Source organism: Scardinius erythrophthalmus, assembly GCF_964197995.2.
Source record: "Scardinius erythrophthalmus genome assembly, chromosome: 3".
In the NCBI taxonomy this organism is placed as follows: domain Eukaryota; kingdom Metazoa; phylum Chordata; class Actinopteri; order Cypriniformes; family Leuciscidae; genus Scardinius; species Scardinius erythrophthalmus.
The window spans coordinates 11,713,956-11,726,779 of NC_138223.1; the positions used below are offsets into that span (position 1 = coordinate 11,713,956).

Sequence of the window (12,824 nt, forward strand, 5' to 3'; positions counted from 1 at the left end):
TGTTACGATGTTAACGGGGTGCTCTCAAACTGACGAGCGAGCTTGCTTGCTTGCTTTCTCATTTTCCTTAACTTTTCTGTCTTTTCCGGTGTTCACGCGTTTCCTTGTCCCATTTTTCTAGTACTCTTTGCTTTACGTGTCAAGAGGCTGTGCCTCTTACAATCAGTCTCTACTCTTATTTTTACATTTGTAGTTCATTCACATCATTTTTGTACCCTGAGACAATGCTTCTCTGCTTTTTCACTCTGTTCATCTCTCTCTCTCTCACTCTTTCGTTCTCTTACATCCTGTTACTATGGCGATAGGCCTTCCGCCATTATGAATTCTTTCATGCTTTCCTCTCAGACATGCAGTGAAACACACACTCACATTCACAATGCAACCAGGGAATAATGGCTTGAGTTTTTCAGGGCACACACACACACACACTCTCTCTCACACACACAGACACATACAGAAATAGGCCTATACATGCAAGCATACACAAAAACGCATGTTTATCATTATCCAGTGTTACTAATGTGTATATCTATGATGCCTAAACATATTCTATTTACACTTAATGGAAAAATAAAAGAGGCAAATGGAAGAATGTGATTAAATTAATGATCTCAGTATACCCACTTAGATTATACTGTTTTTGTCATAGTGCTGTTTCTCAGTCTCTCTTGTCTGCTTCTGTGTATTTAACACACACACACACGTCTGGTTCACTATCTTTTTGGGGACTCTCCATAGACTTAATGGTTTTTACTGTACAAACTGTATATTCTATCTCCTTACACTAACCGACCCCTAAACCTACCCATCACAGAAAACTTTCTGCATTTTTACATTTCCAAAAAAACTCATTCTGTATGATTTATAAGCTTGTGTACCCAGGGGGACCTCTATTGAGGCCCCCACTGTGACACAAGTCCCCATGAGTTTGTGTGCATTCAGGTTGAAGTCCCCACCGGGATAGAAAAACATGTACACAGAAATCTGACATGCATATAGTGATTTTTTTATATTATTTTATTCATTTTCACAAAAATAAAAGCATAATCCCAGAGATACTGTAAACAGGTTTTACATCTACTTGTCATAGGACCTTTAAGGAAAATATCTCAGTGAAGATTGCTTTTCCATTCAACAAAGTAACAACAAAGAAGTTTGAACATGCTGTGTGGGTGTATGTAGATTTTTATGAATAATGTAGACAATTAAAAAAAAAAACATGTAAAAGGCTCATGTTTACAGAAACACACTTCATTTGATAAATATTCTAAATACTAAACAAAAGTTTTTCCATGCATTCTTATTCATGACAAATATAAATTTGAAACAAAAACATCAAAAAATGTGAATAAAGATCCATTGCACATGGATCATAATCATTTGATATGTGCTTTAATCATTTGGGTTGCAAAGGTCAGACTAAATTTCTGAAGCTTTGAAAAAAAAATAAAGGTCAGAAATGGTGGTTCTTTGGTGGTTACATAGATCTGGTAGTTTAAAATAAAAAAAAGCAAGGAAATATCTAGAAATATCAAACAGAGCCCCTTCACACAGGCTTGTTTTACTGCTGCACTGATTTCTAATTGTTTTTCTATATAAACATCTCAGTTTTTCAGCATCTTGCACATGTTGGATTTTAATTTGAGCAAAGCTTACTTAAAAAGATGGTGAATAAAATATGGAATGAAAAACTTTAAACTCATTGGATAAAACATTAATTTGTAACCTTTGTAAATGACAGAATTTAAATTTTGCATGAACGTTTGCTATAACAACTGATATGCAAAGCATTTTATAATGTACTTAAAAATAGAACTGTCATGAAACTAAATAATATTCATATTTCAGTGTATTTTACATGGATTATGGATGCATCACAAAATGTTTGTGACTAATGAAAGTTAAGGTGTAGATTGAATATCAAAGCATGCACAATTTTATAACAGCAACAGAGAAAAGGGGTATCGGCCTAATATTTAAAAAATTATAATTTTCTCAATGCCACAACAATAATACAAGATCTCTGATTCAATATAAGAATGTAAAAATTACCAATAAAATGTGCAAACTCTTTTTGGAGCTCTAATCGTCAAATTCATTGTACTTCGAATAGGAAAAATCTCCAAACACTTTGACTGCGATTCAGATTTACACATCTCTCATCTTTCCTTCCACTTCTTTTTTTACACATTGATCCTAGCACAAAGAATCGGAGCAAAGAAAAAGTCAAATGCAAATTTAATGGCTTTCAGCATGGTTTTCCTCCAGTTGCGCTCAATCTTGACCTGTCGTCCCTCGGGCACCAGTGAGGAGCTGCAGTCCAGACAGTGTATGGCTTTCAGTTCAAATGCAGGTAGTTTGTTACCCAACTTCCCTTCCAGCTTTGTGCTGAACTCTACCATGCTGCCCGGGTCGAGGTTAAGAAGCACCTGTCTAAACTCGTGGCTTGCCATTAGGAGAATGTCAGCTGCCGGATCGTCGAGTTTTGTGACCCCATCCACCGGCATGCCGACCGTCACCTCAAAGCGGTAACTGTCGAAGCGCTTAACGTGGCATTGGTGTTTAGCAAATTCCTTTATTCGACAGAGCTCGTCCTCTTCCTGCTGGAGGAACAGCATTGTGGTGTTGACAGGCTCTGGGACGACGTCCGTGACATTCACAACCGGAGACGTATTATTCTTTGGTTCACACTTCGGATAAACCTCACCGTAGAGACACTGCAACCAGTCGCCCATGAACACCGGTAGAATGTTTATAACAGACTGTGCTCCGTTCTCCTTCTCAGCAACGCGAACACGACGGAACACTCCTGTCCATGTGACACGATGGCCTTCCAGATGGCTGCAGAGGAGCTGTGTTTGAGCCATCCCGTGCTCCTGCCAGGCATGTGGGCCACACAGTGTACTATATTGCTGCCAGGTGAGTGTGGAGTTATAAACCTTCAGACCTTCAGCGTTATAAACATAGACGCCGCAGAGAAAAATCACAGTAGTGATGCACAGGAGGATCAGTTTCACTGGGCCTCTGTCCGTGATGGAACGGAAGACGTTTAGAATGGAGAGGCTGAATCGAGTCCAAAGCCGCAGCATCACTGGGACGGCGCACACTGCCAGCGTCACCAGCATTTTAGTCAACTCAAGCTCCAGGAACCACTTGACCACCTGAATCAGCAGCATCGCCATCAGACCCATAGCCAAGACAGGTAATGCGAACAGGAAGAGGAAGTAGGCGACACAGGTGCGGATAAGGCCGATGATGGTGGAATTCCGCAGCAGAACCACAGAGAACTCGCACCACACGAAGCAGACTAGATACGGCACCAGGAAGCAGTACGTCCCTCTGAATCCCCTCATGCGTGCCATACTATAAAGGCCAAAAAAAGAGATACAGTTAGGTATGGTCATCATATTCAAGCACCAATGTAATAATATATCATGTTAAAATTTAATATTATGTTACATTTTTAAAATCATGTTTGGGTCAGTGCTATACTTATTTTTTTTAAATAATGTACATACATTTTGTTGCCTTCCTTTTCCAGCAAAACTTTCTATTAATTTCTTTTATAATTATAGTAATTCCAGTAATTATTGCAATTTATTTCTTTGTACAGAAAACGTAATATTTGCTGGAATAATATTGGCTATAATCAAAGATAATATTTTTTTTCTTTTGTTTTCTTTTAAAACAGTAAAATTCGATGAAAAATAAATGCATGTGTGATTTTTACATAAATATTGAAAAATTAGACATTCAAAATTTTAAGTATAAATCTATACATTTAAATTGATAAAAAATAAATGTCTAAATAACAATTTCTTTGTTATAGACAGAGCAAATGGTTCCCCCACATCCAATCCATTGTTATTTATTATTATTTATCTACTATTATAGTGTTTATTCGTATTTTCAATTCGTATTTTATTTTTTATTATTATTTTCAATGTTCATTCCAATTTTAGTTTTTTGTTTAGTCATTTTGTTATGTGCTTTGGTTTTTAATACTTTATTACTATTACGTTATAATTTATTTCAGTTTTAGTTTTTATTTATTTATTTCCAGTTAGTAAATTACAAGCTTTAACTTAAACTTAGTTGCCAAAGCAACATATTACATTTTCTGTTTAGTTTTTCATCCAATATTTATATTTAATTTTATTTCAGATTAATTTTTAATTAATAAAAAGATTTATAGTAGTTTTGGTTTTGGATGTAGTTAATTATAATAACCCCTGTCCAATCCAATAGAATGTATAGCATATACATTCCCTTAACTAGGTTTATGTGAAACCAGTCCCCTCACCTGAAGAACAAGTAGAAAAGGTAGATGTAGAGCACACAGGGTACACTGAGCTCCACCACCACTGATTCTCCTAGAGGGATGGTTGTGAAAATATGTCCCAGCATCCTGGCCATCACCATTTCCTTTGGCAACTTGTTGGTCAAGGCACACAAAGATGAAGCCACCTCGATGATGAACGCCCTTCGAGCGTACGCTGCTGTAGACGGGCCCAGGCTCATGTAGCTCAGTACTGTGAAGAAGATGGCTACCGTGGAGAGCTCTGAACATGGGATCCAGCCTTTATCTGCAACCGGGAAAGTGAAGATCACAAAGAACACGGATATCATGAAGTAGAGGTACTGCTCCAGGTTGTTCCAGCCAAAGTTGGTCTCCGCTTGCTCCACGTCTAAGGTGGGCTCGAAGCGTGTGAGAAGGGCGGTGAAGGCACGGAAGTTCTCCCAGCCTTTGCTGCTCTGGAAGACTCTCAGTGTGCAGATGGCCATGGAGATAAAGGAGAGGTAGAAGATGAGGAGCGGGATGATGAAGGCAAACAGATCAATGGTGAGATTGGAGATGATGAAGAAGAAGATAAGAGCATTGACGTGTTGCGTTGGGATGATGGTGCTCAGCCATTGGACGCCAGCACGAGATGCCCAGTCAATTAAATGTTCCTTCATCTCAATAATGGCATGGAGGGGGTACTGCAGACCCTGCAGGGAAAGGAAGGACATTTTTATTTGTGTCAAACTGAAGTTTGTTAAATAGCTACATCAATGGTGGCTGTCAAGCAAACATTTGTATGTAAATTTGGTTCATTTGTTTTTCACCAAGAAGTGGGCTTTTATGTCCAGGGCTCTCTTCATCGCACCGCTGCGTCTGGAAGCCAGCATCATCCCACTGCTCGTCATTCCCCAACTAGACTTTCGATGACGCTTGTGAGCAACGGAGGCCAATTCATTTTTTTTCTGCATGAAAACAGTAGCACTTTTTTACTCTTCAAGATCTTTTGGAACATTGCAAAGACTTATTTTGATGTATAAACGAGTAGCAAGCTGTCATTTAGCAGCTGATTTTAGCAACTCCCGTTGGTGGAACTTTAAGCTCACAAAAAAGTAAAAACGACGTCATAATTTACTCACCCTCATGTCATTCCAAACAAAACTCAAAAGAAGATATATTTCGGGAAAAAAAAAATTCGTCCATACAAATCAATGGGATCCAGTGTCGTTTTGAACCCCATTGAGTTTCATTATATGGTCAAAAACTGTTTTCCACAGAAGACAGAAAGTCATACAGGTTTGGAACAACATCAAGGTGAGGAAATTATATATTTTAAATGCCTTTCTCAAGGACATATAAATGGTTATAGCTTCTATATTTATAAAACACCTACCAGTATTTTAATACATTTTAGGAATTTAGCAAATGTTCAGATTTTGCAAGTATATAAATACAATACAAAGAAACAGCAAAGTAACACTGAATTAAACATTACATTTTAGATGTCTCCCTAATCAAACACCTGATTCAACTCATTGGCTCATTAGTAAAGACCCCAAGGCTGCATCCGAAATCGCATACTTCCCTACTATTTAGTTGGCAAAAAATTGTGTGACAAAAGTAGTATGTCTGAATTCACAGTACTCATAAGAGATTAGGCAAAAAGTACCCAGATGACCTACTTCTTCCGGCGAAATTCTGAAGTGTGCATACAATGGACACTTTACTATCCCATGAGGCCACAGGAGAGGATTTATGAATGGCAGTGAAGCGACACAACTGAAGCTGGTAGGTCACATGACAGTGGCAACATGGCGAATGTAGTACGTCCGGGTTACATTCATACTACACAGATTCAAACTTTCTATAACATACTTTTTGAGCGCTAAGTAAGTATTCAATATAAGTACCTACTCAAGAAAGCATGCGATTTCGGATGCAGTCCAAGGTCTCAAATATGTGTGTTAGATGTGTGTAAGAGAGACATCAAACATGTGCAGTATTAAGGGTACGCAGATTTGGGAACCACTGTTGTAAAACAATATCCAATAATCTTTATTTAATTTACAACTTTGAAGAAAATTAAAAAAACTCACTGTATCACTTTTCCTTAAAGTCTCCTCTCCCTTTGCATCTACGCTTGAGGTGCTCTGTGTGGGAGTGCACGCAATGCCTTCTGTGAACTTTTTTGTCATCTCCACAAAATCTTCCGCATCCACATACTTAGAGCCCGCTGTAGAAGGAAGAAGACTTTTTTTGTTTTCACCATCCTTCAGAACAAGATCCAATGTATTGTATTTACACATACACATACACATATACACTTACATTCATTAGACACCATTGTCTCAAGAATTTTCCTCTGAGAAAAAATGCTGGGTGTTACACCACATACAGAAGCTTCACCTGTAACATAGAAATCATTATCAAAATCAATACATTTATTTCAGTAACACAATAAGGTTTCAGTTGTTAACATTGCTTAAAGGGATAGTTCACCCAAAAATGACAATTCTGCCATTAATTACTCAACCTCATGTCATTCCAAATTTGTAAGACTTTCATTTGTCTTCGGAACACAAATGAAGATATTTTTGATGAAATCAGAGCTTTCTGTTTCTCCATTGACAGCTACGCAACTGAAACTTTGACGCTTCGAAAAGTTCATAAAGAGATCGTAAAACCAAGACACTAAGATCGACCAAGATCGTAAGACACTATCGCTTTATAGCTTTATATGATGAACAGATTGAATTTAGGCTTTTATTCACATAAACATTCATCAACTCACACATCAGTTGTGTGTTCGCTGAAACATGTTAGCTTCACGTGCAAGAACCAATGAGGTTCGTTCTCCTGTGTTACGCAGCACGTTTGAGCTTCCTCTAGAACCAATGAGGTTTGTTCTTGCTCGTCAAGCAGGTTCGGTTGAGCTTCTGTTTATGTTTGCTGATCAATATTTATATGTGAATAAAAGCCTAAATTAAATCTGTTTTCATTTTTGGGTGAAATATACTTATAAAATCTTGGTTAATGTTAACTTCAACATTTACTACATTATTAAAATAACGAACAAACTTTTTGTAAAGTGTTACCGTTCATGTTTATTTAAAAATATAAGCCTCCTAGAAATCAACATTTGGTCAAAATGCCACTTGTCTCAGTTTTTAAGGTACACAAGAATGAAAAATACTGCTGTTGCATAAAATTAATGAAAGAAATGAATTACCTTGTACAGTATTGACCTGGCTGACATTCTCCAGCATCTCAGACATGGCTACTTTCTTCTTTCTGTCAGGATTGAGTTTCCAATACATGGTCATGGCTGCTCTCCTTACTGCCTGTTCAAACTTACTCTCTGAGGACAGCTTTCTCACCTCTTGTGTGTTCTCTGGTGTGATGCCTGCCAGTAGAAATTTTAAAAAGAATCCATATGTAATAATAAAAAATGTATCAATGAACGTTTCAACAAATCTTCAGATTATTGACATAATTGAAGCAATTGAAGGCAAGTTCTCAGAGGTCCTTGTTCTTTCTGCTTCCCCTCACCTTTATTTTGGATCCAGCATTTCTGAAGTAGTCTGGCAGAATCTCTCCGACCTTGTTTTGTTGCCTTCACCAACCATTCAACAGCTTTATGGTTATTTGTCTCTGTGTCTTTTTCTTCTGCCAGTTTAAGGTAGTGTTTACCAAGCTACAGCAAACGCATTAAATAATACACATTATAAATAAATACAATGCAATACAAAAATCCTTTTTGTGAGAGTTAAATGACACTGCTTACCTCTAGAAACACCTCAAGAACTTTTGAGCATAATAATACAAATATCTTTTGAGTGCAGTTTGCTTAGATTACAACATTATGCACAACTGACTACATTACCCATCAGTCCCTGTACCATGTTTTGATGAACAATAATAAGTGGCCTAATTTCCCAGAGAGTCAAAGCTAGACAGAGTATCATATAACCATATCTAATCTTAGCCTAAATGTTAAACCACGGTATTATTAAACCATAGTAAGAGCTTTAAAGTATCCCTTTACCAACACCATGACAGATTAGTGCAAAATCATTAACAGAAACTGAACTATGCCGTCAAATGTTTGGCCCATCTACTAGGCTTATCTCCATCTCCTATCATGCTCTATGCCCTGATATCTTGATCCTAATGAATCAAATATGAATGAGAAAAGGTATATGCGTGGAATTCATTGTAGAGGAAAGGGGAAGTAGAGTAGGCTACTCAAAGAAAAGTCAGGGCTCATCTTTCAATGTACGTGTTTACAGTATGTGTCAGCAGAGTCTGTATTTGCAGACACATTTGCTCTGACTGAAGTGTAGCCTACATGCATGCAGGAGCATTTGAGTTATATTGAGGCTGGGCTCATCTTCCAGAAAGCTGAAAATAGACACACTAATGACAACGCCAGAAAGGACATGCTGTCAACCGCGGCGAGACAAAATCACTACAGAATTGAATCCGTACCTCGAAATACACTGTAGATTGTTTAAAGTCGTATAGCTATAATATTACAAAAACTCATCGCACTGTATAGGCCAGTGCAGAAAAGCTTCGCACAAAGCCAACAATACCTTCCCAATCAGTTCCAAAACCATGACACAATGTTCACTGAATCACTGATCACAGTCAATTTATAAGTATTAACTGTGATAGTTGTGTTTGTGCCTAACCCAATTTCGAGCTCTTCAAAGAAAGAAATCCAGTTGCCGAACAGGATTCAGTCCACTGTTTAGTAATCAATTTCACACTGTCATGATATTTCATATGACTATTTTAATATTATTTCAATTATTACATGTGTGTTTTCAAGTACTCACTCTACTCTGTGCTCTAGGGTCTCCAGCTTCAGCTTTCTCCAGGAGCTCCTCAAAAGTTAGGTCTTCATCCATATCATCTAGGAGAGATAAGAGTGACTTAAAATTAGGTTAACATCAATTTTACACGATTTTAAACTGATTGAAGTCTTAATGAATCAACAACAATCCTCCTATTTCGCTCTAAATAAATGAACTATGCTCATCTGTGCTACAGATCCATGGTGAATAATGTGGTCCTATTGTAATAGTCTGATCATGCTTTAATGTTGATTAAAGTTACCGAACAATCCGAATGGAATGAGTGGAAACAAGGACTTAAGTATTTCTGAAAAGATAAAGACATTTTACTGAACATATAGTTTATCAATAGTTTCCTGCCAATTGTATTACTTGATTCTTTGTCACTGATTTAATGTATGGCCCCAGTATAATCCCAAAGATATTAAATGCATCTGATTGAAAATCGCAAGTTACATAACTCATCATGCTTCAGGGTTGACATATCCATTACTTTCTGACATTACTGACCAAAACCAAACCAAGAAAAGCAAAACCAGACTAGAGTAAATAAATGTATATTCCTCTGATTTTAGTCTCATCAGAAGCACATTGGTTTGTGATAAAAATAGGATTTATGTTCTTGGTGAACACACACACACACAAGCATGACCCACTGGTGACCCTAGGTCAGATGCATTCCTTTAGTGTAATGCATACTGAATGTATATCAAGAAACGACAATTAAAATGGTACCATTAAAAATATCAAACAAAATAAGTCTTTTTGAGTTTCAACATGTTAAGAAATAGTTTCAAAAGTCAAATGCGACAAAGAAATCTGGAAATCATATACTGAAATTGTATCATACAAAGAAATACCACATTGTCTTACAGCATTTTTTTTTGCAAAGCTTCACTTACCAAATTCTTCATCTTTGGATTGCTCCTCATCCTTTCTTAATTTCTCCTGCATAATCACCTTTTGGGCTGCAGCCAAAAAGCTCCGTTGACGGGGGATTTTACCTAAGCCCGCTGCAGGTGTTTTGGTGGTGGACGATGAACCCTCAGGAGGAGTAGGATCAGCAGAAATGGTCATGCTGGATGTAGCTGGGTCATTGGGAGAAGATAATATTAATGGTGTTGATTTTGATGATGATGATGGTGATGGAGCTGGCATTGTTGGAGTAGTTTTAGAGATATGTGTTGATGCAGGGGTTGGTTTAACTGGTGTTGGTTTCTCAGGTGTTGGTTTGGCTGGAACGTTAAAGGTTTTAACATTAGGGTGTTTTAATGTAGTATCTTGAGTTAAAGAAGGGGATTCAGAGGGTCGGTCTGGGCTGCCAGAATTGGAGAACGGGGGGCCAGCCGTCTCAGTGCCAGGAATGGATTTGGTGGACGGAACAGGAGGGTTGAGACGTTTAGCCCTATCCTCCATGAGAGTCTCAGGAGATGGTGGTGGACAGGCATTAATGTCCATCTCACCTAAAGGACAACAAACATAATGTGAATAGATGTACCATTTACAGAGAATATCGGGTTTTCCTCATGTCACTTACACTCATTTCTACCAAATCTCTCTCTCTCTCTCTCTCTCTCTCTCTCTCTCTCTCTCTCTCTCTCTCTCTCTCTCTCTCTCTCTCTCTCTCTCTCTCTCTCTCTCTCTCTCTCTATATATATATATATATATATATATATATATATCTCCAGAGTTATACATATTACATATATATATTTCAATATGTTTTGATAAACCTGATAACTGGGCTGAAATTAAAAGTAGTTTTATAACTCAAAATAAAAGAAAGTAGAATTAAAACAACTTACTCATTTAAGCTGGTTGAACAGATGATCCTCAGACAAACATTGTATGGCATAGCACAGTAACAAATAGATTATTCTTTAAAGTTTTCGTTCCTGTCCACACATTACAACTCTGCGAAACCACTAGAGCCCCACTAAGGAATCACAGTTGTTAAGATCCATCATACCTCAAGAGAGCGAAGCTTCAATTGGATAATTCAAGTGCCAATCAAAAAGTTCTGCTCTCTGATTGGATGCAAATCGAGCAGCGCATTGCATTGCCCGAAGGATTAAACTAGTTTTATTTGGATTCGCATGACAAAACACATCGGTCTTTCTGTGGAGAAAGACTATCGGGTAAGATTAGAATACAGTCAAATAATTATTTCGGTACTTTCTTAATCAATGAAAGCGGTCCAGTGAAGTAAACTTGGTAAGACATGATGGGCAGCCAGCCACTAGATGTCAACGAAGTAATATAAAATAATAGCTTTTGCTCGCATAGTGGTGTATGTCTGCTGTTCACAGAAGATGCAGTTTGGAGTTTCTGCAGTTGAGGCCCGTTGACACCAAGAACGATAACTATATTAGTGTCTATACCAACGGACAATAACGCTTTTATGTGGTATTATTAAACTACTTTTTATTTATTTTTTACAATCGCTTGCTTGGACACATTTCTCAATAGATACATTTTTCAAAACTCTTCACACACTGATCACAACATCAGTTTAAGTGGCTAAACTGTGGATCATATATCATTGCTTTGGCACAAAATGTGTGCAATAATGACATATTTCAATTTACATTCATTCTTTTGTCACATAGACACAAACACCACAAAAAAATTCAATACGGGCCAATTTGCATGTTTTCATACTCTTTTCAAAACTGATCAACTTAAGTTTAAAACCTAGCAACAGGGGTGCCACCAGCAAATTTTGGCCCTATGAAAGAATATGAGGTTGGGCCCCCTACCGCACCCATTCCATCTTCGATCTCTGGGGCCCCCAAAAGGGGTGGGTCCTTAGAATCATCCTAACTTTCAGCCCCCCTAGCGGCCCCCCTGCCTAGCACAACACAAAAATGAATAAGACAGAAATTTGCACCATTTCTACACTAATAGCTACACAAATATATTCTGAATCTAAAAAAATCAAATACTATTAAAATAATATAAAGCAATTAGATGTAACTTAACACCTACACAAGTTAGTCTTTCAATTTTATTACCTAGGAAACTTGTAGACTACTGTAATGCCAATATTGACATAAACAAGAATGACACTCTCTACTGCTAATGTGTAGGCTATAGCCTACACATTAGCAGTAGAGAGTGTCATTCTTGTTTTGTAAAGAAGTAAAAAAAAAAAAAAACATTGTATCAAATCCTACCTGATGTTAGTGTTTTTTTAGGTCTGTGTTTTATGATTGACAAAGTGTGTTTGTTGGTTGACAACCTATGCCAGTGTTATGGAAGAACGAGTTGATTTGAGACATGAAAGGTAGCCTGTAGTTTTAGTGCATTTTGAATGTGAAATTAACTGCTGTCAAGCTGAAAGTTGGTTAGGAGAACTGTGAAGAGTTTTGAAAAAGTGACCTAAGTATTGAGAAATGTGTCTAGCAATTGTAAAAAATTTTTTTTTTAAAAAACCTGTAAAACCTTATAGTGTGAATTGGCCTTTTCACCAGTAGGTGGCGACACTTGACGAGTCATTGATTCATTCACACTACCGATTTGTTCATGATCGAAGCAAGTCTTTGTAAGAGGTTTCAGAAAAAAATGTGTTTAACAACAATCCCGCACATTACAACAAAGAAGACATTTATTTATTTATTAAGAAACTGTAAGACAATATCTAGGCGTATTTGGTAGGCTAGAAAAAGACAATAACAGACCTA

At 37.3% G+C, this 12,824-nt stretch overlaps 1 protein-coding gene across 1 annotated transcript; it reads right to left on the reverse strand.

Annotated features, from left to right (window-relative positions):
* Positions 1-1,008: 1,008 nt before the first annotated feature.
* On the reverse strand, positions 1,009-11,070 carry wfs1a (Wolfram syndrome 1a (wolframin)). Its single transcript, XM_081362370.1, has 10 exons — positions 10,947-11,070; positions 10,044-10,604; positions 9,124-9,200; positions 7,832-7,976; positions 7,512-7,685; positions 6,611-6,688; positions 6,379-6,515; positions 5,110-5,247; positions 4,304-4,992; positions 1,009-3,363 (listed from the first exon to the last, which is right to left on the reverse strand). Exons 1-10 carry the CDS (start codon positions 10,948-10,950, stop codon positions 2,184-2,186), a joined length of 3,183 nt encoding a protein of 1,060 aa, XP_081218496.1. The 5' UTR covers positions 10,951-11,070; the 3' UTR covers positions 1,009-2,183.
* Positions 11,071-12,824: the final 1,754 nt, after the last annotated feature.